The sequence below is a fragment of the Schistocerca nitens genome, chromosome 7, assembly GCF_023898315.1.
Source record: "Schistocerca nitens isolate TAMUIC-IGC-003100 chromosome 7, iqSchNite1.1, whole genome shotgun sequence".
Taxonomy (NCBI): Eukaryota; Metazoa; Arthropoda; class Insecta; order Orthoptera; family Acrididae; genus Schistocerca; species Schistocerca nitens.
The window spans coordinates 434562369-434589981 of NC_064620.1; the positions used below are offsets into that span (position 1 = coordinate 434562369).

The 27613-nt window shown below is 42.9% G+C and overlaps 1 protein-coding gene across 4 annotated transcripts in view; it reads right to left on the reverse strand.

The window, feature by feature from the left end:
• Nucleotides 1-3797: 3797 nt before the first annotated feature.
• Nucleotides 3798-27613, reverse strand: part of LOC126194939 (cuticle protein 7-like) — a 32545-nt gene continuing 8729 nt past the window's right edge. For 2 of the 4 annotated variants that reach the window (XM_049933326.1, XM_049933323.1), the window contains exons 3-4: nt 8696-8983; nt 3798-4119 (exon numbers count right to left, since the gene is read on the reverse strand). In XM_049933326.1, coding sequence (XP_049789283.1) covers nt 3896-4119; nt 8696-8983 — 512 coding nt within the window. In that variant the 3' untranslated portion in view covers nt 3798-3895. Of the gene's footprint in view, nt 4120-8695; nt 8984-13385; nt 13501-18631; nt 18668-27613 lie in introns of those variants that run through there. The other 2 variants (XM_049933324.1, XM_049933325.1) reach the window with 2 other exon arrangements.

The following is a 27613-nucleotide window of genomic DNA, read 5'->3' on the forward strand; positions in this document are numbered from 1 at the left end:
GGAAAGAAGTGTAAAGTTATTTTACGCTCTCAATAAAAAATCATTCGTTCAAGATCTAAAACCTCCAACAGAGGAAAGCCAAAAACTCATCCAAAATGTTTGGTGGTCAGATTCTAGTGATAATAATACATAGATGCTTAGAATGACACAGAAGGGAGATAAAAGGTTACATTTTTCATTTAGAAATACCTCTGAGGAACGTAAATTGGGGTGTTGCTGAACAGCTGGCGCCTCAAGAACTCTCACTTCTATAGAATATTTAGATAGCTGTAAAGCGATCGGAATCTGTCGAAAAACGAGCTTTCGATATCGTAGAAACAGATGAGTCATGACTTGGGATAGCGAATACTGTTTGTGTCCAAAATTATTTCTTGCCTGAAGGCCCTCTTTCACGCAAAAAAAAGGAAACATCAAAGAACAAACTTAATAACTACCTCTCGCTCAGAGACCGTCGGAACAGGTGCTAAATTACAGTTCATCTATAATAAGCTTTGTATGCCTGAATAAGACATCTCACGGAGTTGGAATAAACTGCGAAATGTGTAAATAGCCTTGTCACATGGAAATTGATGACGCCATTCATCACTTCCTGTCACGTTTTAATCTTTTAATTTGTGAGTACTGACAACGTCCAGCATACTCTACAAAATTTCTTACATTGTAGTCTTTTTTTTTTTTTTTTTTTTTTTTTCACCCTTTGAAAATTTCTCCTCTGCTGCTTACTGAGCTGTTTCTTCTCTGGACACTCTCAGGTATATAGTGGTAGTGAGTGCTTGCAGAAAGTATATCAGTATTGTGTCTCTACACATATTTGTGTACAAGCTGCTCTTGGTTTTTGATGCTGTCTTCTCACCGAGAACTACGTTTAAATTTTACCTGTAAGGATCTGATAATATACCTTATCAGGTATTATGGATATACAGATTTTGTTTACTAGCCTGCAGCGAAGAACAGCACTTCCATAGCATCAATTTAAGCTACAGTACACTAATCTTTCGCGCCGTCAACGGAGCTATAATCCACAAAGGCGTCTGTGCTGTTTCGGGTTGTAGAGATGGGACGTCGGGCGCATAACGGTTATTGATATGAACTGCGCAGTGTCAAATTTTAAATTTAACCCTACAGAAACACTCCACCGGTGCATGTGTTGAGCAGTGACATTAATGAAACTTGCTTGTAAAATAAGATACAGGCCGTGAATATTGGACAATATATGCATCAATATACTAAATATACATTTCAAAGGACTGTGAACAGCTTAGCAACGCTAAAAAAAAATAAGAAAAAATCACGAATTTGTCTAATATATTCAAATAACTAAAAACTTGTTTGTCATTATGTGAATTTCATGTATTTGTTAAAAACAATTTGATTTAAAAACAACTTAACGTAAGTCTTATATGTTACTGATACAGACATACAACGCTATTATGTTACACGTATTCGAGGAGCTGTCTGACGCCTTCTAGAATTGAAACCAGATGTCCTGAGGCCCGTGACATCGTACCACGTCAGCGGTCTGTCTGTCCGGGCCGGCCTGAGTGGCCGCGCGGTTCTAGGCGCAACAGTTTGGAACCGAGCGACCGCTACGGTCGCAGGTTCGAATCCTGCCTCGGTCATGGATGTGTGTGACGTCCTTAGGTTAGTTAGATTTAATTAGTTCTAAGTTCTAGGCGACTGATGACCTCAGAAGTTGAGTCGCATAGTGCTCAGAGCCATTTTGTCTGTCCGGATGTCTACCTCTCTGCAATGGATACCGCCATCGGTGATCGACACTTCCTTCCTACCTGGGGTCCAGTTCAACTTATTTCAACGTGGTGATCATACGTCGACAATCGGCAATTAAAATGTCCCAACCATTCAGACCAAAATAATGTAACATACATGCTAACATGCCATTCTTTTCCTATATGATACAAGACAAACGAAAGTTCCTAATTTTTTGTAAAGACTATTGTGATCTAACAAACTCCGATGAATTTAGCTATTTTTTTTTTCTAAAAGTATGTTGAACAACAGTGTACTCATTGGTAGCGGACGAAATTTAAATTTCATTGAATGCTGTATTAGCGAGGATATCTGTAATTTTACAAATTCTGTTTCAAGCACATGAATTTGGTCTAAAGGCCATATACTTATACTATCCAAAGACCTCAAATTCACTGTATGTGAAGGCAATTCCAGCCTTCATGTGGCATACATCTCCTGATAGATAATATTATTAATAATAAATGATGATGAAGTTCGAAGGCCTCGTCCCGGTTTTTGCCTCATTTTCCCTGTAGACGTCATCTCAAAAGAGTGCAAAACATGTTAATCGTTATTCTGCGCATTGATAAAGTAATCCAGACCTTAACTATGATCTATGGTCTCTAATTACGTAGCGCAGATTCGATCAGATCTCTGTTTTAAAGAGATGGTTACCATGCGTCTGGCAGACTCTAATAATAATCTGTGTTTTGCAGAACCGCATTCGAATGACAACCATCGTTGTTCACTCCCCTGAAATGAACTGATCGTACGCAAGTGATGGCCAGGTGTCCCCACCTGGGAAAGCTCGGCCGCCGGGTTGCAAGCCTTCCCAGTTGAAGCCACAATGAGTGACTTATGTGTGGATGATGCTGTGACGCTGAAAAGATGATGACGACACTCAGACCCCAAACGGAGAAAATGTCCGACCCTCCAGGAAATCGAACCCGGTCCCGTTGCAGGACAGGCAGACGCACTGAGCACTCAGTCGAATAATTCTCTTACCACGAAAATTACACAGGCAACTACAATAACTAACTAATATTTGCTGTACCTTTCTTAAGTTTTTCATAACAATTGAAGTGAATAATATGGAGTCGAATGCTGGAAGCCAGGCTACAGTAGTAATAAACAGTACCTTCACCAGTCCTGTGGACTGCACGACGCAGCTTTTGATGAAACCAGGAAGATGGGCTCTTGTGCCTTTGAGCAGTCCTTAAGCGACATGACGGTAATAACAACAGCGACTACTAGTGTATACGCGTCCGGACTCCTATGTAAGTGTTTGTGGAATTATGGCAGCTACATTAAATAAACAGTAAAGGAACCGGACATATAAAAAGACGAAGTCTTTGGTATGTTTACATCTCCAGCTCAAGAGATTATACTAACCTTTGATTTACGAAACTGCAATCATTTTTTCTGTATGGAAAAAACAACATTGGATTGTTTCCTTCCTACATTTTTGGCAGAGTTTGATATAGACACAACTCCATCCATTGCAACGATTTACCAATAAAAATTGGACCAATTTGTTTCAAGCTGCAATTTTATTTTGTAAAATGATCATACTCTCAGTTCTCTTCTTTCAATTAAATGATCCAAGTAATTTCTCTCCGTTTAATTAAATTTGAATTGTCTTGCTTGGTTACGCAGCGATCGAGACTCTTAAGCGCTCTATCATTAGTTATTTTCTGTTCTGAAAGTCGAACCTGCATCTTTATTCGAAGTCTCATTATCTTTTTACAATGCAGTTCCTTCTGAATATATTTTAACTACATTATGCAACACAATTAAAGGATCACATTTTCAATACTCCCACTGCACCGTATAAATTTCAGTTCCGTTTCAAATGTGCCCAAACACTTCCTCCACAACGGTACAAAAGTGTGGCGCCATGATACGTCACCCTCGGTCTCCGCGATGCTTCAAACGGAAAGGTGGCGACACGTCGCGGAAGAGGACCTGAGCTCAGAAGCTCATGTTAGGTGTAAGGAAATCGGTTATTGTTTAGCGTGCCAAAAGAACACACACATATATGAAAAGAAATTCGTCGTTTTTATTTGAGTTTTTAAATAGTTTGCACAATATGTTACAAAAGAACACCTGCTACGAAGTATTTACAGACAAGACGGGACGGTGCTCCTCAGTACTGGTAGCTGGCGTGTGACGTGGTGACGGCGGTGTGCGAGCTCTTGAGCGGCGCGCCGTACAGCGCGGCTGGGGGCGGCGGGGCGGCCTTGACGGGGGCAGCGACTACTGCGGGGGCGGCGAACACTGCGGGAGCCTTGGCGATGACGACCGCGGGGGCGGCGGGGGGCGGCAGCGGCGCCAACCGCGGCAGGGCGGCGGGCAGCGGCACCAGGCGGCCTGCAACACCACAACAAGCGTGGCGGATGTAGGACAAATGTGCGGAATGAGGCCGTTTTCACCTCCTGAGGGTGCTGGCGACCTGTCCATCACATAAGATTATAAAGCTCTACGCCCTGGTCAAATGTTACTTTATTATCAGTGCTAACCCGTATCGGCTTTTCAGCCATCACAAGTACTGGATACCGGCCTCGTAATTTTTAGATGTCATGATGGCTGTAAGTCGAAACCAGTTATCAGTTTGAATAAATAAAGCGACCAAGACATAGACATACCAGGTGGTTATAATGAAAGTGAAATTACAGTGTGGGCTGTGATCATCTTACGGCAGAAACATGCTAAAGCGTTAATGCGGAACCGATCGACACTGAAAAAATTATTTACAACTTTGGCCATCAGCTGCAAATCTGGCACTGTACATCTCCGGTGGTCACATTGAACAAACTGCGTAACCGGCTGTTAATAATAAAATAAACGTTACGCCGTTCTCACATGTTTGATCTTTTCTGACCACGTCTTCCCTAATCCATAACAAATGCAAACATTTCTATACATCTTCCTGGCATTCTTAGCGCCATGTTTACAAATTCCCGCCAGAATTAGAATTAACTTTTTTCCAGCGTAAATTGGTTCCGCATTAACACATTAGAATATCTACCAAGTTTCACTGTCGTACTACACTGCTGGCCACCGTAAATGCAACACCAAGAAAGACAAGAGGTAGCACAACAAAATTTATTTTTTAGATAACATGTTGACCAAGTATCAAATGATTACGTTTACAGACGTCTGTGACATGTGGTTCCTGCCAGAATCAGTAGCCAGAGTAGCCGCCATTGTTGGAGATCACCGCTGCCACACGTCTCGGCACTGAGTCAAAGAGACGTTGGATGTGTTCCTGGGGTACAGCAGCCCAAGCAGCTTCCACACGTTGCCAAAGATCATCTGGTGTGGCAGCTGGGGATGTAATCTGGTCACTCGTTGAGCAACCATGGACCACATGTTTTCTATCGGCGAAAGATCCGGAGGGCGAGCCAGCCAGGGAAGCACTTCAATCTGGTTATTGACGAAGAACCTTTGGACAATGCGTGCCACGTGTGGTCGCGCATTATCATGTTGAAATATGGCTGTGGCCGAGCCCTGAAGGTAAGGAAGAACAACTGGCTCCAGCACCTCGGATATGTAGCGCCGGCTATTTAAAGTACCGGCAATGCGTACTAGAGGCGTGCGAGAGTAATATCCAATACCGCCCCATACCATAATACCCGGTGCAAGACCAGTGTGGCGGTACATAATGCAGCTGTCCAGCATCCTCTCTCCACGGTGTCTCCACACTCGAATCCGACCATCGTGGTGCTGCAGACAGAAGCGTGTCTCGTCAGTAAAGACAACGTCATTCCATTCTGCCGTCCACATCCGTCTGTCATCACACCATTGGCGACGGAGACGTCTGTGGTTCTGCGTCAATGGTAGACGAAGCAATGGACGTCTTGCGGACAGACCACTCTGCTGTAAACGGCGTCGAATGGTACGCGCAGACACTGGATGATGCGTTACAGACGCAATGTGCTGTGCTATGGTTCGGGATGTCACTGAGCGATCCGTCACTGCCATGCGCACAATTTGCCTATCAGCACGTGCAGTGGTGAACCGAGGTGAATGCGATCGACCACGTCGGTCCGTCGTACCCTCCTGCATCCAACGGTCACATATCCGCATTACAGTTGTTTGGTTTCGTCCAACACGACTAGCGATTTCTCTGTATGATAATCCACAATCTCGGTAAGCCACTATCCTTCCTCTGTCGAACTCGGTTACTTGATCAAACGATGTTCGCTGTTGTCTACGAGGCATAACTGATCGTCTTGTGAAACAACCACAAGGTAAACACACGTGCCGAACGTACACTCGTCGAAATCGCCTAGCCTTAAATGGCGCTATGAGGTGGCGCCACAGGCGCGCGTGATGTGCGTCTGCGCTGAAATTCTAATCAGTTGCATATCTTATCGCTGCAAACCCATGGTGTAAATTTCACTTGATTCGGATGCTTCCTTCAGGGTGTTGCATTTACGGTGGCCAGCAGTGTATAATCGCAGCCCACGCAGCACCTCCGTCATCAGCTGGACTTCAATTATAGTGATCCTGTATAATCTAATGCTACTCAAAGGAGCCGCAGCCATTCACAACAAACACGTTGGATTAAATACAATGCGAAATACTGTGGTGTCACCGCCAGACACCACACTTGCTAGGTGGTAGCTTAAATCGGCCGCGGTCCATTAGTACATGTCGGACCCGCGTGTCGCCACTGTCAGGATCGCAGACCGAGCGCCACCACAAGGCAGGTCTCGAGAGACGTACTAGCACTCGTCCCAGTTGTACGACGACGTTGCTAGCGACTACACTGACGAAGCCTTTCTCTCATTTGCCGAGAGACAGTTAGAATAGCCTTCAGCTAAGTTAACGGCTACGACCTAGCAAGGCGCCATTTGTACCATTGCATGTATCTCAAGATAGTCTCACTTGTATCATCAATAATGCTGTATACCAAAGGATGATATAAAAGTTAAGTGTTCTAGTAGCTACGTTCTTTTCTTTATCACATTCATTACGAATCCTGTTCCAGACTTCGCGCCAGTCGGCGTGTGTGTACGAGTGCCCTTTCGGCTACCCGTCACTGTGGACTGGCTGCCTTAACAGTCCACTACAAATACTATCAGTGCAAACCGGAGCAGGAGCGGCGGAACAGTGCCATTGACGATTCCTTTCCTTCCTGTACCTCCTGTATAGTATCTGGTGTACTGCCCCTTTCCTGATGTTAAAGAATATAGGATAATTCACATTCGTAACATTTCCCAAACCACTTAAGATGCCTTAATGTTGTGTCACCGTAACTGATTTTGAAAACTCCCTCAGTAAGTGACGTATATTCTATTTTCACACCAGTATTAGTCGGACAGATATTAGTACCAACATAAATTTTTCGAATCGAATATTGATTTGACAGGAAATCTGTTTCATGTTCAAAACAGATAAATCCTAAATTCTGAACATTGTATTTACGCTGAAACTAGTAATTTTTTATAACGACGAAACTAGCAGCAGGAATTATTATTAATCAATCTGAAAAAGGGAAGTTGGTACCGAGATTTGAGCCGTTCGTACGTTAGTATCGATGCATGCTGCTTATTAAACTCCTCTGTACTTCATATCACAGCGACTATTTCGCCAACAGCCTGGTAGAGGCAGGCAGTCTCACTCAGCGCGTATTTAACTGCACACGTCCTCTCCGCTGAGGATTCTTTTGTTGCTTTTCCGCGTGGTAACTAGGTTTGTTCACTGAGATCTGAGCTTCGGTTGGCTATGTTATCGGTGATGCTCCCTAACTGTGAAAGGTATGCCAACGAAACAAAAAAACTTACTGCTTGCCACTGATTTCGTGGTAGAGAGTTTGCATCTTCAGGGTCTGCACACTTCTCATTTCTCACTTGTCTAGCGACTCGTCTATTTATCTTAGTCCTCAATGTTGATCAGAATTCCGAGTTCCCAGGACATACCCGAATTATTGCTAAATTTACTTGTAATATGCAACACATTGGCAAAATAAAACCCTTTCACTATTTGGTGCAATCAAGGCCAGGTGTAAAAAGAATCAATCATTTTTAAATTGTGTTTTTCCTTTTTAGGGAGCCCATGTGTTAAGAGTTCCATGAAATATTAATTTTTTTATTGTTTGTTCTCTTTTAAATACTCATTGTTAAAATGTCACAATTATTATTTTAATTGGAAATATCTGACTCAAAATATAAGAACGGATTGTTCACAGTGAAGATATGAAAGGGGGTGCGATTTGTAATTTATTTCTGTTGTCACATTGAAGCTAGATTGTTTCAGGTTTTACCCTATACATGTTTTATAGCAAGTCATCTGAGCTGAATAAAGGGACCGAGCGATGTCTACATTTTATCAATTCATATCTTGATCAACGGAAATTTGTTACGACTCTTATAGATTCTGTTGCTATTGATTCTCTCTCCTTCTATGGGACTTAATTTTCCGTAAATGATGAAAAGAATAACTTGAAGTGTCATTCTAATCGTGTGATAAATTAATAACCTTATGGTGTCTCTTAAATGGCTTGTTTTGAAGAAGGTAACCTAGTTTCTGTTAATTATCATCTTTCTCAGTGCTGAAATTGTTCATTCTGTGAACACTTTTGCAATGTCACTGAGGCGAATGAATATTGTGAAGCTCTTTCTTCTCCTTTGACATGTTGAGTTCAACTCCTTAACGCTCCCAGTTGTATCCTACCTGCCATATCAATTTCGCTGTAGTTAATATTCCTATGAAAAGAAACTACTCTTTAGTTTGTTGAAGACATTCACGCAGTTCATCCGGGTGAAGGTATACAGGGTGACCGGAAACATTCTGGAAAGCCTGTAAGGCTGTTGCAGGGTGTCCTGTACAGAGAAGTAATTGTTTAGAATAACACTCGCAACGTTGCACCGAGTTAATTAGCATTTAATCTGGCTACTGTACATCTCAGCTACTACGACTACACCGGAGTGGTACCGACCTGGCAGGGGCGCGGGTGCGGCGACCCTGGCGGGTGCGGGGGGCGGTGGCGCGCCGCCGGAGCGGGAGACGACGGCGTTGAAGCCGGCGCCGGGCGCGGCCGAGTACTGCACGGTGCGGACGGCGCCGTCCGGCTCGACGACGCTGTAGCTGCCCTGGACGGCGTCGCCGCTGCGGCTCTCCTGCTGCTGCTTGGCGTCGCCCGTCAGCGCGTCGCTCACGCTGTAGCTGAAGCTGTACTGCGGGTTCGGGTCGTAGTCCGCGTCAGCCCCGGCCGCCGCCAGCGCTCCTGTCGGCAACGGCGGTTGTTATTCGAGGCTATTCGCTGCACTTGGCACTCACCCGCTTACAATACTTCCGTAGCCCTCCAGAACTCAAAAGTGGCTCATAAAAATAACTATGACAAGCGAGGAAAAGGATGAGCCGGTGACGTATTTTGTTATAGTTGGGCCCTTGATGCATGCCTAACAATAGATGTGAAGCTGTCAGAAATGTAGGAGAAAGCTGCATGCTCTGAGAGCATATGTGGTGTTATTTCAGTGATTATACATTAATGTGACCACTTGCCAAAAGCCTGAGTAGCCACATTTTGTAGCATTGTTCTCTGTGGAATGTGCAGAGAGGACTAAGTCAGCATCTGGAAGGTGCCGACAGGGATGCGGAAATATGCCGACTCCAGCTGCTCTTGGTTTCTCAACTGACGATCCATGGCGCGATCAGCTCGATCGAAGCGGGCTCATTGATTCTCGACTTGGCCTAATTCCAAGGAGCTCGGTGCCCGAGGGAGTGTAGTAAACTCATTCTGGTGTTCGAACCATACACGTGCTTTACGAGCTGTGTGACAAATTGCATTGCCCTGAAGGTAGAAGCCATCGTGCCGAGGAAAAACAGATGGATATTTTTTCCAAGGATAGATGCATACATATGTTGATAAATCCTGCCCTCATGAATGATGAAATCATCCACTTGAAAGATACTACAGGGTGATTCCTTATAGACGTTTCATGCCGTAAATGCGAAACGACCATCTATCTGATGGAGTATAAAACGATTCATCTGAACGGGCCACCTGTCCACGGCCCCAGTTGCAATACTGGTGTGCAAATTCCCACCCTCGTCGCCAATGAATGAATAAGGCTCATTTTCTGGTGGCCCATACACAGCAACATACGCTGAACTGCTGTTGAGCCAACACCGTTGGTAATTCCTTTGTCTGGGCAGTTAGCTGCTCAACATCAAGTCACCTATACACCTCTCTACAGGCGTCGCTCACCGCTCTCATCTCTGGACCGTGCTGCACCGCAGTTAAATCGACGCCGGTTTTGTAAATTGCCATTTTGCCATGCACAGCACACTTTAACCACGGTTGCACGCGAACTGTTCACTAACTTAGCCACATTTTTCCGTTTCCAGGTCACTCTTTTCCATGACTCCCGACGTGCTTTATATACACTCCACTGCGAGTGCCGCCTGTGAGCGGTTATTGTGTGTTGATGTTGAACGTAGGCGTTGGTCAAATTATACTACTGGCCATTAAAATTGCTACACCAAGAAAAAATGCAGATGATAAACGGGTATTCATTGGACAAATATATTTTGCTAGAATTGACATGTGATTACACATTTTGGTTGCTTAGATCCTGAGAAATCAGTACCCAGAACAACCACCTCTGGCCGTAATAACTCCCATGTTACGCCTGGGCATTGAGTCAAACAGAGCTTGGATGGAATGTACAGGTACAGCTGCCCATGCAGCTTCACCACGATACCACAGTTCATCAAGAGTAGTGACTGGCGTATTGTGATGAGCCAGTTGCTCGTCCACCATTGACCAAACGTTTTTAGTTGATGACAGATCTGGAGAATCTGCTGTCCAGGCGCAGAAGTCGAACATTTTCTGTATCCAGAAAGGACCATACAGGACTTGCAACATGCGGTCGTGCATTATCCTGCTGAAATGTAGGGTTTCGCAGGGATAGAATGAAGGGTAGAGCCACTCTGAAATGTAACGTCCACTGTTCAAAGTGCCGTCAGTGTGAACCAGAGGTGACCGAGAACTGTAACCAAAGGCATCCCATACTATCACGCCGGGTGACACGCCAGTATGGCGATGACGAATACACGCTTTCAATGTGCGTTCACTGCGATGTCGCTAAACCCGGATGCGACCATCATGATGCTGTAAACAGAACCTGGATTCATTCGAAAAAATGATGTTTTGCCATTCGTGCACCCAGGTTCGTCGTTGAGTACACCATCGCAGGCGCTCCTGTCTGTGATTCAGAGTCAAGGGTAACCGCAGCCATGGTCTCCGAGCTGATAGTCCATGCTGCTGCAAACGTCGTCGAACTATTCGTGCAGATGGTTGTTGTCTTGCAAACGTCCCCATCTGTTGACTCAGGGATCGAGACGTGGCTGCGCGATCCGTTACAGCCATGCGGATAAGATGCCTGTCATCTCGACTGCTAGTGATACGAGGCCGTTGGTATCCAGCACGGCGTTCCGTATTACCCTCCTGAACCCACCGATTCCATATTCTGCTACAGTCATTGGATCTCGACCAACGCGAGCAGCAGTGTCGTGATACGATAAACCACAATCGCGATGCATCACAACAACGTTTCACCAGACAACGCCGATCAACTGCTGTTTGTGTATGAGAAATCGGTTGGAAACTTTCCTCATGTCAGCACGTTGTAGGTGTCACCACCGGCGCCAGCCTTGTGTGAATGCTCTGAGAAGCTAATCATTTGCATATCACAGCATCTTCTTCCTGTAGGTTAAATTTCGCGTCTGTAGCAAGTCATCTTCGTGGTGTAGCAATTTTAATGGCCAATAGTGTACTATATCTGGTCTGTGTAGAACTGAGTCAAATTTACAAGGAGATTGACAGTATGGGCCAACATTTCAGTATGTTACTTCACTCCCTCTGGTCTGGAAGCATGTACTGAATCGCTGGGGAAGATTGTCATAGGGCCACAATAACGTCTCCTGAAGCGAAAACATCGATACAACAACTGCATAAGTCAACCTGTCGAAGGTGACGCGGGGAACCGCTGGATGACCAATTACTTTCCAGAAGGCAGAATTCATAGTGATTATTAAAAACGCTCCAAATTCCTACGTACACGATCCTTTACTATCAACAGAGCCAATAAATGTGACTGCTTAGGGGAAATAATACAGCTAAACGGTCTAGATAAGTATTACAAAAACAGAACCCAGGAAATGTAATTGGCTTATCAGATAACGTATTTGTAATAACAATCACTCTAAGTAAAAATACAACACTACAACGGTGTCATAGAATTGGAGTGTCTTTATGAAGCGAAATCTTCACTACTTAACGAAATACAGAAACGTAGAGGTGGAGAAAGAGAAAAGTACGGTACTACGGAAAATAATGCAAGAAAAGTTGGACTATGTGGATAAGAAGAGTAATAAAGGAACCTACAGTCACACTGTAAAACTATTTTCTCGGGCAAAAGATAATACCGCTTTCTGGTCGCTAGGTTCGAAGTAACCGGGAACACTGCTCGAGAAAACAATATTAGGCTATTGCGACAAAACTCAAAAAATGAAAATCAAGTGGACTATGTAAATGAGAATTAAAGTTACGAAAAAAGAAATTCTAGACTGGTCTAGAATGTACGGGAGCTCTCACGAAATCGTCAGAAAACGTAACATTTTGTGCACAGAAGAACAAGAAAAGAACACAGTGAGACAGTGAAGAAATATAGGAAAGACCAAAAATCACTAAGGAAGACGAAACCATGAAGAAGTTGCTTAACGCGCTCCATAGATGACCGAAATCGAAGAAATAAAGAAAGAAGAAGACGAAGAAGGAAATACAAAAGTAAATCTTACGTAATGAAATGTTTCACTGTACGTAACATGTAACTATCATGCATTTCCATCTTCATGACAATTCTAGGCCACACACAGCAGGGGAAATGAAGATGCTCGTGCGGCGTTTTCGGTGGCAAGTGCGTAATCATCGAGTATACAACGCGGACATAGCTGCCTCTGATTTTCATCTATGACGACAGCATCTTGACACAGACAACAAGCTGCAGATCAGCGAGAGAATTGCCAGGAAGCACAGGTGACTGCCTCCTATGGCGACTCGTACAACGGTACGGCAAATGTCTAAGTCGGCACTATGACCATGTATTAGACTAGCTGGAAGGTGTAGCTAAGAGTTGCAAATAAAACATTTTTGATTTTCAGTGTGGTTACCATTTTGTGACGATCGTACTTTAAGAAAGGAATAGCCCTCGCACATATTCTTTGCCAATAAATTAATATAACAAATTTTATTTGACTACATACAAAATTCAATTGGCATCTTTTGTTATTTGTACACGTACTAAAATTTTTATGTATATGAAATCTAAGATCCCTGTCGAACTTCGAATGTACGAAGACAATCGTAACATAGTCAAATAATAATTGTTGTATACATCTCATATATAAACAGATGTATTATCTACAATGGAACATTGTTCATGCAGGTAATGGTCTGACAATGAACAAAAATGTTCGATACTAGTCAGTAACAAAAATATTATGTGCAACACTGACGGAAACCTTAATCAATAAATTACAAAGGAAACTTCGTTGTATGGCTTCCGGAGAAGCATAATTAGCAGACAGTGCTGGCAGCTTGTAGACGAGTGCTGCTCCCTTACCTGGAAGCGCCGGGGCCGCGTGGACAGCGGGAGCCGCCGAGTAGGAGACGGCCGGGGAGCCGAGGAAGCCAGCGCTGGCCACGCCCACGGCCACACACACGCACAGCAGCACCGCCTGGGGGAAACACAGCCTGCCTCACCACGTGAACAATGCACACCTCTCACTCGTCACTGCCGATTTATATACGGTGTTTCATGTACGACACAAGCGCTGTCTCCAGCGTTGTGGGCGAACCAGTACCCCATAGGCTTTAGGCAGGTCAGGCCAATCACTGCATGACGGTCTAGCAAGTTGATCTGACAGTGTGTCAGGTGGCGTATCGGTTTTAATCGAGAACGAGCTACACAATTTTGGAGCAATCTTGGGAACAATTCCGAGAAATTCGTTGATTCATTTTTCAAATTAAATCTGTATTCGTGCCTACCATTATTGTAACAATATTCGCAAGACGTGACTCACAGATTTAATCTCCTCTGACAGTAAAATACAAAGGTTCTCTTTCAAGAACCAGTCTGGCAGTGAATTTAGCTGCTTCACTACATCATACACAATGTTGAACATAGAGAGACCCATTCATGAAACAAGTCAGATGTTCTGATTAAGCCATTCTCTGTCCTACAGTGTCACAGTCCAGCAAGGTGTGCAGACGAATTTCTGTGGTTTTTAGATAACATGAGACAGATACTAGTTGGCTGATCTTAGTCATGTACCTGTTTCAAAATATCTTCGTTCTGCTACAAATCGTTACTACAACTGTGTGATCGGACACACAGTCATTCGCAGAAATAATCTCCTCCAACATACTTCACAGTTTCACGGGAAACCTTGACAAATTTTTTCACAAGTGACGGGTCGAAATAGTTCCCCGGATGGGAACGAGGGTGCTGGCTTTCGCGAGCAGTGCAATACAAGCAACAGTATCCAAGCTCGCTTCATAGACCATCAGAGAGACAGACTCAGCTTGCCGGCCGCGGTGGTCTCGCGGTTCTAGGCGCTCAGTCCGGAACCGCGCGACTGCTACGGACATGGATGTGTGTAATGTCCTTAGGTTGGTTAGGTTTAAGTAGTTCTAAGTTCTAGGGAACTGATGACCTAAGATGTTAAGTCCCATAGTGCTCAGAGCCATTTGAACCATTTAGAGACTCAGCTTGCTACAGTGTTTCCCGATTCCTTTAAACTGGACGCTTAGTCATCAGACTGTAAGACAGGCCGAATCGATTTGTCGAAGAATTAGGATCCCGCAGAAGCACAGTGAGATATCTGAGATCGAAGCCTTATGCCTTTGACAAATTGTATTTGCCATTCATTCAGTTTAGCGACCTAAAATCTTACAATGAACAGGAAATTGAACTTAGTCACCTCCATTTGATGGACAGAGTGCTATCCAAGCACGCCAACCTTACCGCATTATCGTGGGAGAGAGTCGGAGCAATTCGGAAGGAATGTACAAGGGCAACTCACAAAGTTTATAACATATTAGTTATGCTGATAACGAATTAATCGTGAATTTGGCGCACTTCCGAAAACTGCTAACGTAACAGAGTCCAGCATCAAGAGATGCCGGCACGGTATATGTTTAGAAACTGGCCGAAATTGACTTACGTTCAACACAAAGTTCTGTCATTGAATTCATTCCTGCATTAGGCGAAAGTCCCAGTCGCATTAATAAAGCTTCAAAAAAGTGTGTGGAGATGCTACGTTGGACGTCAGCAACGTTACACGATGGATTCATCACTGGACAGAAGCTGAAGGGCAAGAGCTGCTGAGACTTTACAGAACTTCTTAACACGTCGGCCAAATCATCTGCCATTGCAACATCAGACTTCCATCTGTTCTGCCCACTCAATGGATTTCACCGGGAGCACCACTTTCAATATGCAGTGATCTTAAAAAATTCTTTGCTCAACTGGCTGAGTAAGCAGGATCAAGGTATTAATCACTGAGGTATACAAGGCGGAATAGATCGGTACACAGAGATCGTGATAATACTTAAAAAGCGACAAAGAAATCGTGAATGCAGTAGCTTTCATCGTACGTATAAGATATTTGCTTTTCTTCTAAAGTTAAAATAAAAAAAAAACAGGAGGCATTATTCTCTGACTGACCTTCCAATATCAAGCCTGTGGTAAGTTCGGGCTTTCAATCACAGTGCCTTGGCGATTAGGACACACTCACAGCGAAAAACAAAAGTAGATACCCTATCTGGCACATATAATCAACGCACTAAACTGTAATACAAGAGTAGAATTCGTTCTCGTATCTGTACTAGAGGGTAAGCGATTCTACATACGTTCTGTGAGGAAATAACCGAGTTCTATGCAGCGAAATAGAAATTTTGATGAAGTGTTGTGCTGCATAACAGGAACACACTTTCCATATCCAGAACCTTTTAAACTATGATAAATGGAACTGCAGTTTCGAATATAGCTCCAGGCAGAGAAAAAAATCACTACCATTCTGCTAGTTCAATTCGAAATGAGAATGTTGTCTGTACATATCCACATGTGAAGCTGATACTTAATATTTGCAAAATCAGCTCTAAGGGAAAATATGTTAGTGCTAAACAAACAATGTCCATACCATAGGTTAAATATTTGTAATACTACGAAGGGATATTACGTGGAATTTATAATAGCGTAAGCGAAAAAAAGCGTAAACTTGGCGTAGGGTTGTGGAAAAGTACAATGTATGGGTAAAGGAAATTGCTTAAAGACGCTAATATAGTAATTCCAGGGCATTACTCCAGCATCTGGCGACCTCAGCAATCGGGCATGAAAGAAGATGTCGAATTCGTATATCCTCTCCTAGGATCGCTCAAAACCTATATGGATCATAGGGAAGTGTCACAGACGTTTTTAGGGAACTGGTAGAAGGGGAAAGTTGTTTCACGGAACGCTGTTGGCTAAATTTAGTGGACAGATATTTGTACTTGAGAATGAGTGTGAAACAATCGTAAAACTTGCATTGTACATCTTGCGGAAGAATAATTAGAATAAGAAACTGCGAAGGTTGCCATTTTCCCTTGCTCAATAAGCACGCGAATTAGTAAAGGAAATTGCTAATACTGGTGCAAAATACCCACCTCTGTGCATTTTACAGTAGCTTGTGAAATATATGTTCAGATGTAGGTTTACAGAGTAGATCTGACCGTACGTAAACCGCACGATGTGATTACCAAAGGCTGGTAGACACTCATCTATCGTTATATTATTGGTTCGACTTAAACTAGCCACCACTTTCTCATTCGAGATAATTCCTTTCTCGCCATGCTGAGTTATATTCTCCGTTCTTTCTAAATAGTTCAAACCAAATATCGGAATATTTCATTAGGAAAGTAGACCCCCAACTTTCTGTCCCCGTCTTTGAACGTACTTGGTAACACAAACGATCCTTCATATGGAAATAGAATTGGACAGAAAGTGGATAGTGTTACCTCGATGTAATTTTAGCCTTGCATTGTACAGCGACTACCAAACTATATGCAGGGTGATTCAAAAGACTATGCACAAACTAAAGGAGCTACTACAGAAGACGAAGTACAACAGCTTCGGACTGGGAACTTGGTTTGAGAAGTAATCCTGAGCCAGTAAGACCTATTGGATCTAAAAAACAAGGACAGTCAATGACGATGCGCTTTAAGTTCAACACGGACAACGTAGTTTTCGCTCAACAGCGTTGGACATTGCAACAGGTATTCAAAATAGCAACTATGACATTCAGTTCAGGCATAATATCTTCGTAGAAAATTATAGTGCACCCTGCCGAATACACCAGGCATCGCACGATCCTCATCAGACGCTGAAAGTATCCTGGATAGAAGCGTTTCTTCGTAGGGAATTGGTGTCACGCACACGAGGCTTTCGAAATGCGCCCCCAAAAGTAGTTGTACGCAAACAGAAGCAGTACATTATATTCACTTAACTTACGGTGCGTGCACTTTGATCGTCCTTGTTGTCACCGACATTCTAAAGTTTTCAGTGGGTCAGGATCACTTTCAAGGTAGCAGATTCCAGTTTGAAAGTAAACGAAGTGGTATGAAAATATTCTGAAATTTTGATTGTTGAATTATGCTACGGTCGCAGGTTCAAATCCTGCCTCGGTCATGGATGTGTGTGATGTCCTTAGGTTAGTTAGGTTTAAGTAGTTCTAAGTTCTAGGAGGCTGATGACCGCAGATGACCCATAGTGCTCAGAGCCATTTCTGATAAAACAGAAGATATCTGTGTTAGAATCCTCTGGAAAAGAATCTGATGTCTTTTTTAATTACATTTTTAAGTAAATAGCTCTGATGTAGCTGGAAGTACCGTTCACGAAAGGCTTAGGTTCAGAAACGAATTTAATGAGCTTCTAAGCCAGCAATTTCGTTCGTGACACGTAGCACATTTTTATGAACGTCCTCCTCAAGCCAAGGAGACTACGTTAGCTCTAAAATAAGTACAGGTAATCACTTTTCGTAACTGTGGGCTTATGTGCACCCATTGTAGAAAAGTAATGGCTATCTAACTTTTCTAGAATGAAGTCAACTTTAGTGACTGCAGTCCACATTCAGTAGAATGCAGACTTCAGAAGCTATAATAGCCCGTTGTACCTCGGTTCTGTTCCATAGTATTGCACCGGAGAGAACCGAAGACTGTGGGAAAAAAAGAGAATCTAAGCGGTTGAGATGTGACGCTAAAAACTGGCTGTGTAAATCAGGAATGAGGTGGGTCTCCGCATAATGGGTGAAGAAAGGATCATATGGGAAACACTGGCAAGAAAAAGGAACAGAATCGTAGGAATCAAGGAATAACTTCCTTAGTACTATAGGAAGCCGTAGACGGTAACGACAAGAGGGGAAGGCAGAGACTAGAATACATCCAACAATTGATTTACAATGTAGGGTGCGAGTATAACTCTGATATGAATGCGTTGATACAAAAGAAGAACTCGATTGATCCAGCCAGAACACTAATGATTAAAAAAAATTTCTCTGGAAAACTGCAAACGGTTGGCGAATTCTTCTAACTCTATACTAACAGATTAATTATCCTACAGTGTCTTTCGACCCCATAATATTCGCTTATAAGAATCTGTTTTGTCGGAGGGATAGAGTTCAAGTTACAAATGTAGTGAAATGTAGCGCAACCAGTTATCAGCAGCTGCTTACTCCTCTCACTATCGTTGCTGCGAGATGAACTATTTTCTATCCCAAGGATCCTGGCATCGAAACCCTAGCGCTGATAAGCCTATCAAACCGCGCTGCTCACCTGAGAAGCCATGATGGAGTTCTCTTCAGCTGGCGAGATGGGACTGACACCTCCAGACGATGCGCCGGCCGCTTATATACCCCACCAGAGCCGCGCTGCCCCTCCCACGCGACTAACCACTGCCACATGTGACCTGAGAACGCCCGCACTGGAGCACAGTCTCACCTTGAGAAATACGCGGAATGACGAAACACACCAATCCAGTTACTGGCTGTGGCATCCGACGCACCTCCAAAATTTTCTTTCCAAAGTTGGCCACTGCGCTGCATTACGATTTTCTATCGTTGCTTTCTCATTTCTCTTCAGTGTTCATTCAAGACAGTAACTTATTGATCAAGGAGAATAAGGCGTCAACTTTTTGACAACCAACCAACGTTAATAGAAGATAAACCACTGAATGTAAAAATCTACAACGAAACATATGCTGAAATGTGAAATAAAACATTAACAGATCAAAACTGGCTTACGTAAGCTAGACTAAGTCTTCTGTCCTGTCTTAGGACATTATGGTTGAAACTTCCTGGCAGATTAAAGCTGTGTGCCCGACCGAGCTTCTGCAAAGTTAGGAAGGTAGGAGACGGGATACTGGCAGAAGTAAAGCTGTGAGTACCGGGCGTGAGTCGTGCTTCGGTAGCTCAGATGGTAGAGCACTTGCCCGCGAAAGGCAAAGGTCCCGAGTTCGAGTCTCGGTCGGGCACACAGTTTTAATCTGCCAGGAAGTTTCATATCAGCGCACACTCCGCCGCAGAGTGAAAATCTCACTCTGGAAACCTCCCCCAGGCTGTGGCTAAGCCATGTCTCCGCAATGTCCTTTCTTTCAGGAGTGCTAGTCCTGCAAGGTTCGCAGGAGAGCTTCTGTAAAGTTAGGAAGGTAGGAGACGAGATACTGGCAGAAGTAAAGCTGTAAGTACCGGGCGTGAGTCGTGCTTCGGTAGCTCAGATGGTAGGGCACTTGCCCGCGAAAGGCAAAGTTCCCGAGTTCGAGTCTCGGTCGGGCACACAGTTTTAATCTGCCAGGAAGTTTCATATCAGAGCACACTCCGCTGCAGAGTGAAAATCTCATTCTGGAAACCTCCCCCAGGCTGCGGCTAAGCCATGTCTCTGCAATATCCTTTCTTTCAGGAGTGCTAGTCCTGCAAGGTCGCAGGAGAGCTTCTGTAAAGTTAGACAGCAGCGCCGTGGTCCCGTGGTTAGCGTGAGTAGCTGCGGGACGAGAGGTCCTTGGTTCAAGTCTTCCCTCGACTGAAAATTTTTGCCGGCACGGTAGCTCAGCGTGGTCGGTCAGAGGGTTAGCAGCCCTCTGTAATAAAAAAAACTGAGTTAATCGATCAACAACGAACATAAACGGGTGTCTTACGACGTCCGCCCCGAGCAGATTCAACGAACGAAAGCGAACAAAATGAGATTTAAAAAAAAAAAAAGATGGTAGAGCACTTGCCCGCGAAAGGCAAAGGTCCCGAGTTCGAGTCTCGGTCGGGTACACAGTTTTAATTTGCCAGGAAGTTTCATATCAGCGCACACTCCGCTGCAGAGTGAAAATCTCATTCTGGACATTGTGGTTGTCTTCGAATGTCAAAATATTGCATTTTCAAAACACAGTACTACGTTTTCAGCTTTCAGCTATTTTAATGTGGAAGACAGTGATAATTTTGTGCTTTAACACACGTCACAATTTTGAAATGTCAGACATGCAGAAGCCTGTAATCTAAAGACCGAAACTGCAATAGTGGATTTGAAAAATAACTATCTCTACCTGTTGATGGCTACCATGACGTCGCTTAGAAAGTTTCCTTCGACCCTAGCCAAGAAAAATCAAATTTTCTCTGTTCCTACTAGTAGGTATACATTTTATACTATATCATTCACAATCTCTTAGTCCATATCTGTTTTTATTTATCTACGATCAATTACGAGTTCAATGGCGACACATTCTCCCAAAGGCGCTAGTAGAACGAGATACACAGGACGACGCCTGGAAAATTTAGAGAGGTGACTGGCTGATTAAACCTTTAATCGAGTAGAGAGGCATTTTTGGATGGCTCAGTTGAGTTAGTATCCTGGAGTAATACTCAAGTTATCGCATTAAGGTATTCGATCTTCCATGTTACCTTTTTGGCTCTAATTTGTGGAATTTTGCCCACACTTATGCTGGTAAACAACTGTTTCTTATGGGTTTTGATCAGTGCTTGTTGGTCCCAATGCGGAAGGTACACAGTATATTTTTCTTTTGTTTTAATTATTCTCAGAATTTTATTAGTCTCTGTCATAGCCAGTGGTCAATGTTATACGACGAACAGAAATTATTATTTTTATATTGTCGTCTGTATTCGGCCTAGCACTGTCAAGAATTTCGAGTAAGAGCACGTGTACTATTACGTACAAGGAGCCTTGAAAGACAGTAAGTAGTGCATTGTCTTAGATGATCACTGCCGCTAGAAGAACGAGTGAAATGGAACAAGATAGATAAAAGCCTGATAGTGTCCTTCGTGATCACTTTCTTCATCAACCATCTTTTAGGTGTGTCAAGATAAAATAAATGTTCACTTTCACTCTCCGAGGAAAGCGGTGTGCTTCCGTTTCATGTAGCTGTATTTCACGTTTCATTTTCTGAGTCCAGGCACATTTGTTCGTCATGTTCATCCTCAAAAATGGCATGCATACAGTTGTCGCATTACAGGATGCTGGAGGAAATGACAGGGTATACCTTGTGTGGAGTGGCACATTGATAACAGTGTTAAACTGCTTGAAGACGAAGCCGTGGTTGCTTCGAAATCGATTACAAATAAAACACTACAACACCTTGCTCGTTTTGCATTTTCGACCTACACCCTAAAATTAAGGACTTTTCATACTTGGATTACTCAGCTTTTCTCTGAGATTTCTTCCGAAAGTAATAGCACTGGATATTCTAAAATCTAGTTTATGTTTTTTTATATTTTTTTCCCCTTACAGGAACTGTTGCAGCCCACGGAACACCACTACGTGATTGGACCTTATAAAGCGACCGGAGTGCTCTACCAAGGGGAACAGTTTGAATTGTAACAAGGAATGTTTGAGTGTCAACTGAGTGCAAGCAGTATTTATCAGATTTCGGTCAGAAGCTACTAATACACGACCTCATCGAGCTACTACAGTAATGTACTGCCTTTGTTTTCACTGATTCAGTGAAAATTTGGAAGAATGCGGCGACATAACTGCGCAGCAATGAGCCCATCAGCACTGTGGGATACAGGCTGAGCCAGCGCAGCGAGAGTTTTTGCGACTGGAGTTTCTACACTACAGTTGGAAGTATGGGCAGTGCAGGTCAGTCGAACACGCTAGCGCACCAGCTTCAGAGTGAGCCAAGCAGTGTTCGAGAGGCAGTTAACTGCGATTTTTTCAGTCAGTTTTATGCTAGTTTGATGCGTTGCGTCATGAATTTCTGTCCTGCTCATCTGTACTGCTGGAAGTACTCAGTTCCCTCCAGGCCGTTGGAGGTTAACACGTGTCCTGTCACCCAGTCCCTTCTTGTCATTGTATTAGATATATTTCTTTCTTCTCCGAATGTAAATTTTTAGCACAGCATTCTATGGTAGTGAATCATGGGCAATGGGAAAACCGAACCTAGAGAAAATCGAAATGTTTTTAATCTGATGCTACAGAAGATTCCTGGAAGTCAGATGGACTGATAAGAAATGATGAGGTTCTCTGCAGAATCGGTGAAGAAAGAAATATATCTAATATAATGACAAGAAGGGGCTGGGTGACGGGACACTTGTTAAACTCTTGCTTCTTCGATGTGCAAGTATAACAGTAGGTACGAAAGACTGCATCCCTGTATTAAAGCCTTTATAATCCGAGAAATTCGTTCTCGGACCTCCAGCCTTATTGTTCCCTCTTATAGTCCACTCCCACTTTTCTCAGAATTTCTAGCGTGTTGCAGAAATTTCTCACCGTCGAACTCTTTTTGTAGATCGACAAATTCTGAAAGCGTATCTTTATACTTCTTCAGTCTTGTTTCCATTATTAAGAACAAAGTCTGATCTAGCTCTCTGTTGCCTTAGGCTTTTCTAAAGCGAAACTGGTAGTCATATTGCATATCCTCAGTCTTCTTTTCCGTTCTTCTGTATATTATTTTTGGCAGAAGCTTGGATACATGTGCTATTAAACTGGCTGTGTGAGATTTTTCGCACTTATCTGCACTTTCTATCTTGGAATTGTGTGAGTGACATATCTCTGAGTATCTGATGGTGACACCCCAGTCTTATAGATTCTACGCACCACTGAATAGTCGTTTGGTTGACAATCCCCATTATGATTCTAGAAATTCCGATGGAATGTTATCTGTCCTTTGGCTTTATCTGGTCTCATTCCTTCCAGAGCCCTTTTACATTCTGACTATTACTGGTTCCCCTACGTCTTCCTTATCAGATGTAGTTTCTTGTTCTCTCAAGTCATCAGACAAGTCATCCCCCTCTTAGAGACCTTCAGTGTACTGTTCCCACCTATCCGCTCTCTCCTCTTTGTTTAGCAATGACAATTCCACTGTCATCTTAATATTACCACACTTGCTTTTAATTTCATTGTAAGCTGTTTTGGCTTTTCCATATGCTCAGTCCTTCTGAAAATCATTTATTCCTCGATTTCTTCACGTTTTCCTGTTCTGTTCCAACTATAACTTCTCCTCCTGCGATTTCTGAACAGAAGATTCGCGTACCATTCCAAATTTATTGCCGAATTCAATTAGTCTTTCTCCTCTCTTATTTCAGCTGCCTATCCCGTTTTCTCCCTTAAGCCTTTCCCCTATTCCTTCCCCTGCACCATGTTCCAGTCCTCCATGGTTATAAGATTTTCAACTCTCTTTACATACCGAATTACCCGTTCAATGTCCTCATATACTTTCTTTGTCTTTCCATCTTCTTCTTGCGACGTTGGCATGAATCGTTTTCGGCGTTGGTTTGTTGTTGAATTTGATGGGGATAACCAAGTCACTAAACGGTGCACAGTAGCTTACTCCATGCCCTAATTTCCTAGAATCATAGTACAGGTATGCCGTTTTCTGCTACTGTTGATATTACCCTATATTCGTCTCACCATATCCTCATCTTCATTCCATTTCATTTCAGTGATCCCCACTTCATCAAAATTGTTTACATTTTCCTTTTCAGACTTTCCAGCTTTCCTACTTCGTTCAAACTTTTGCTATTCCACTTGCCCTCCTTTTGTTATTCAGTCTTTTTCTCATGATCACTTCCCATTTGGCAGGCGCCGCCTGGAGATGTAATTTGGAGACTAATTCGGAATCCTCTGCCAATGGAGAGATCATAATGACACTTTTTCAGCCACAGGCCATATGTCCTGCGGATACTTCTACGTGTCTTTAATGCAGTGGTTTTCACTGCCTTCTGCATCCTCATGCTGTTGATCATTGCTGGTTCTTCCTCCTTTTTGGGGACATTTTCCCACTCCAACGGCAATAGAATGCTCTGAACCTCTGTCCGCTCCTCCACCCACTTTGTCAAGGCCGTTGACAGAGCGTGGGTCACTTTTTATGCCACAAGTCGTCGGCCGCCATTGTCAATGATCTTTATTGACATTGAAACAGAGGCTGCGTTCGATCCTGCTGCTCATGACATTAATGACGTTTTGTTAATGAAAAATGCTACCCCTAGATCACAAGTGCTATCATCGGCATTTTACGTCTTAACAATGACCTATCATTCTGTCCTTTCTTCTTGTCAGTGTTTGCGTTATTGCTTTTCTCGCCGATATTGTGGAAAATCTCCTCATTCCTTACCTTATCAGTCCACCTAATTTTCAACATTCTTCTGCAGCACCACATCTTAAATGCTTCGATTCTCTTCTGTTCTTGTTTTCCCTCAGTCAGTGTCTCACCACCATACAAGCTGTTCTCCAAACACACATTCATAGAATTCTTCCTCAAATTAAGGACTATGTTTGATATTAGCAGACTTCTCTTGGCCAGGAATGCACTTTTTGCCTGTGCTAGTCTGCCTTCTATATCCTCCTTGCTCCGTCCGTCATGGGTTATTTTCCTGCCTATTTTTCAGAATTCCTTAATTTCATCTACATCGTGGTGACCAATTCTGATCTTAACTATCTCGTTGTTCTCATTTCTGCTACTTCTCGTTACTTTCGTCTTTCGTCAATTTACTCTCAATGCATATTCTGTACTCGTTTGACTGTCCATTCCATTAGGCGGCCACCGTAATCCTTCTTCACTTTCACTGTGGATAGTAATGTCATCAGCAAAGCTAATCATTGATATCCTTCCACCTTGATTTCATTCTTGAACCTTTCTTTTATTTGTAGCATTGAACAATAAGGGTGAAAGACTACATCCCTCTCTTATACCTTTTCCAATTCGTGTACTTTGTTCTTGGTCTTTCACACTTATTGTTTCCTCTTGGTTCTTATACCCTTCTTTCCCTATAGCTCACTCCCATTTTTTTCTCAGAATTTCTTACATCTCGTTGAACGTGTCTTGATTTTTTTTTCAGGGATTTTACCTTACCTAAAAAGTAATTGATGGCAATCGAACAGATTGTCAATTTTCTTTTCCATTCTTCTATATATTATTCTGTTCAAAATGGCTCTGAGCGCTATGGGACTTAACTTCTGAGGTCATCAGTCCCCTAGACTTAGAACTACTTAAACCTAACTAACCTAAGGACATTACACCCATCCATGCCCGACGCAGGATTCCAAGCTGCGACCGTAGCGGTCGCGCGGTTCCAGACTGTAGCGCCTAGAACCGCTCGTCCACCCCGGCCGGCTATTGTTCTGTATATTATAGGTGAATTGGAATGGACATCTCTTAAGCGACAGTTATAGAAGTTGGAAAGGAACAGATAGGTACTAAGAAGGTAATTACGAAATAACTTATTCTTCCACCATTTAGGGGCAGTTTCTCATCCCAAGAGAAAGCATCCTGAGCCTTTGTCCGCTCCTCCGCCCTCTTTGACATTGCCATTGGCTGAATGAGAGTAATTTTTTATGCCAGAAATCTTCGGCTGCCATTGCTGTTCATTTTAGCTCAAAATTTAATTGAGATGCTGCCCCTAGACCACGATACAATTCCTCCTTACTCTACAGAAGACAGCAATTCATACTTGAAACTTCTTAACAACTCAAGTTTAACTCTTGCACCTCTTGCTCAGTCATATACATTCTTATTAGCTTTTTTGGTTTTGGTAATTAAGTTTACTACAATTATTTATGTCAATGTTTCTTCTACCTGTTGAGGTTTTACACTAAGTAAGTTACTACATTTAAACTATTTGTCTAAGAAATTTATATATAACTTAATCAGGAACACAGTCAGTTATTCCTGGCTTTCAGTTGATGTTTTGGCGTTTCAAAGTTAAAAAAAAAATAGATCTACAATATGGTGAACTCTATGGAATTGACTTCAAACTAAATGGAAGAATTGGTGAACCGGAGGTCAGAGAACTGAGGTGTCACACCTAATTCACTGTAAATTTTTCTTTTGTTTGTTCACTTGTTTTTGCGTTCTGATTTCTTCCGTCTTGAAGTATGAAACAATAACAGCTTACCCATCTCCTCATCCGAATAAGTCTGAATTATGTTCCATGAGTTCAGCCATTGCTTCAAATGCCATGCTGTACTGCTACCCCATTGTGTTAAATTTCTGACTTCGTCTTGTCCTCGTCTGAAAACGGCGATGAAGAAATTCATGGACTTGGTAAGGACTGTGCTTTTCCGCACTCTTGTTAGTTCAAATGGCTCTAAGGACTATGGGACATCTGAGGTCATCAGTCCCCTAGACGTAGAACTACTTAAACCTAACTAACATAAGGACATCACACACAGCCATGCCCGATGCAGGATTCGAACCTGTGACCGTAGCAGCAACGCGGTTCCGGACTAAATCGCCTAGAACCTCTCGGTCACAGCGGCCAGCTCTTGTTAGTGGTTCCCAGGTGGAGCACACTGTGAACATTGCCTCTTTAATGAATCTGACATTAGTGACATTCTATTTTGGCTGTCAGACGTTTACAACTTCTGTAGGGAAGGAAGGGTAAAAGTTGTTTTGAGCTGTCAATAAAAAATCATTCGTTCAAGATCCATCAACAGAGGAATGCCATAAACCGATTAAAAAATTTGGTGGTCAGATTCTAGTGATAATAATACATGGACGCCTAGAATAATACAGGGAGGGAGATAAAAGGCTGGTTTGCTCATCTAGAAATACCTCTTAGGAACGTAAATTGGGGTGCCGCTGAACAGCTGGGGCGTCAAGAACTGTCCACTTTTATAGAATGTTTTGATAGGTGTAAAGTTGTCGGAATCTGTCGAAAGGCGAGCTTTCGATATCGTAGAAACAGATGAGCCATGACTTGGGGTAGCTAATACTGTCTTTGAGTCAAAAATTATAATTTATTGACTTAAGAACCTCTTGCATGAAAAAAAAAACAAAAAAACAAAGAACAACTCGATTAGTACCTTTCCTTCAGAGACCACTGCAACAGGTGGTAGAAAACAGTTCATCTATAATAAGTCTTGCAGGCATGAAGAAGACATCTCATGGAGTTAGAATAAATTGCGAAATGTGTAAATCGCTTTGTCCTAGTTTGATGACGCCATACATCACTTCCTGTCTGGTTTTAAACTTTTAACTTGTGAATACTGTCAATTTCCAACATATCCTATAAAATCGGGTAAATTTTAGTCTTCTTTTTAACCCTTTCTAAATTTCTCGTTTACTGCTTACTGACCTGTTTCTTCTCTGGATAGACACACTCAGGCATACAGTGGTCGTAACAGTATATCAGTACTGGGTCTCTACACCTATTTGTTTACAAGTTACTCTTGTGTTTTTGATACTGTCTCCCCACCGAGAACTACGTTTGAATTATATCTTTAAGGATCTAATTATATATGTTATCTGATATTCTGGGAATATATATTTTGTTTAGTACGCTGCAGTGAAGAACAGCACTTCAACAGCATCAATTTAAG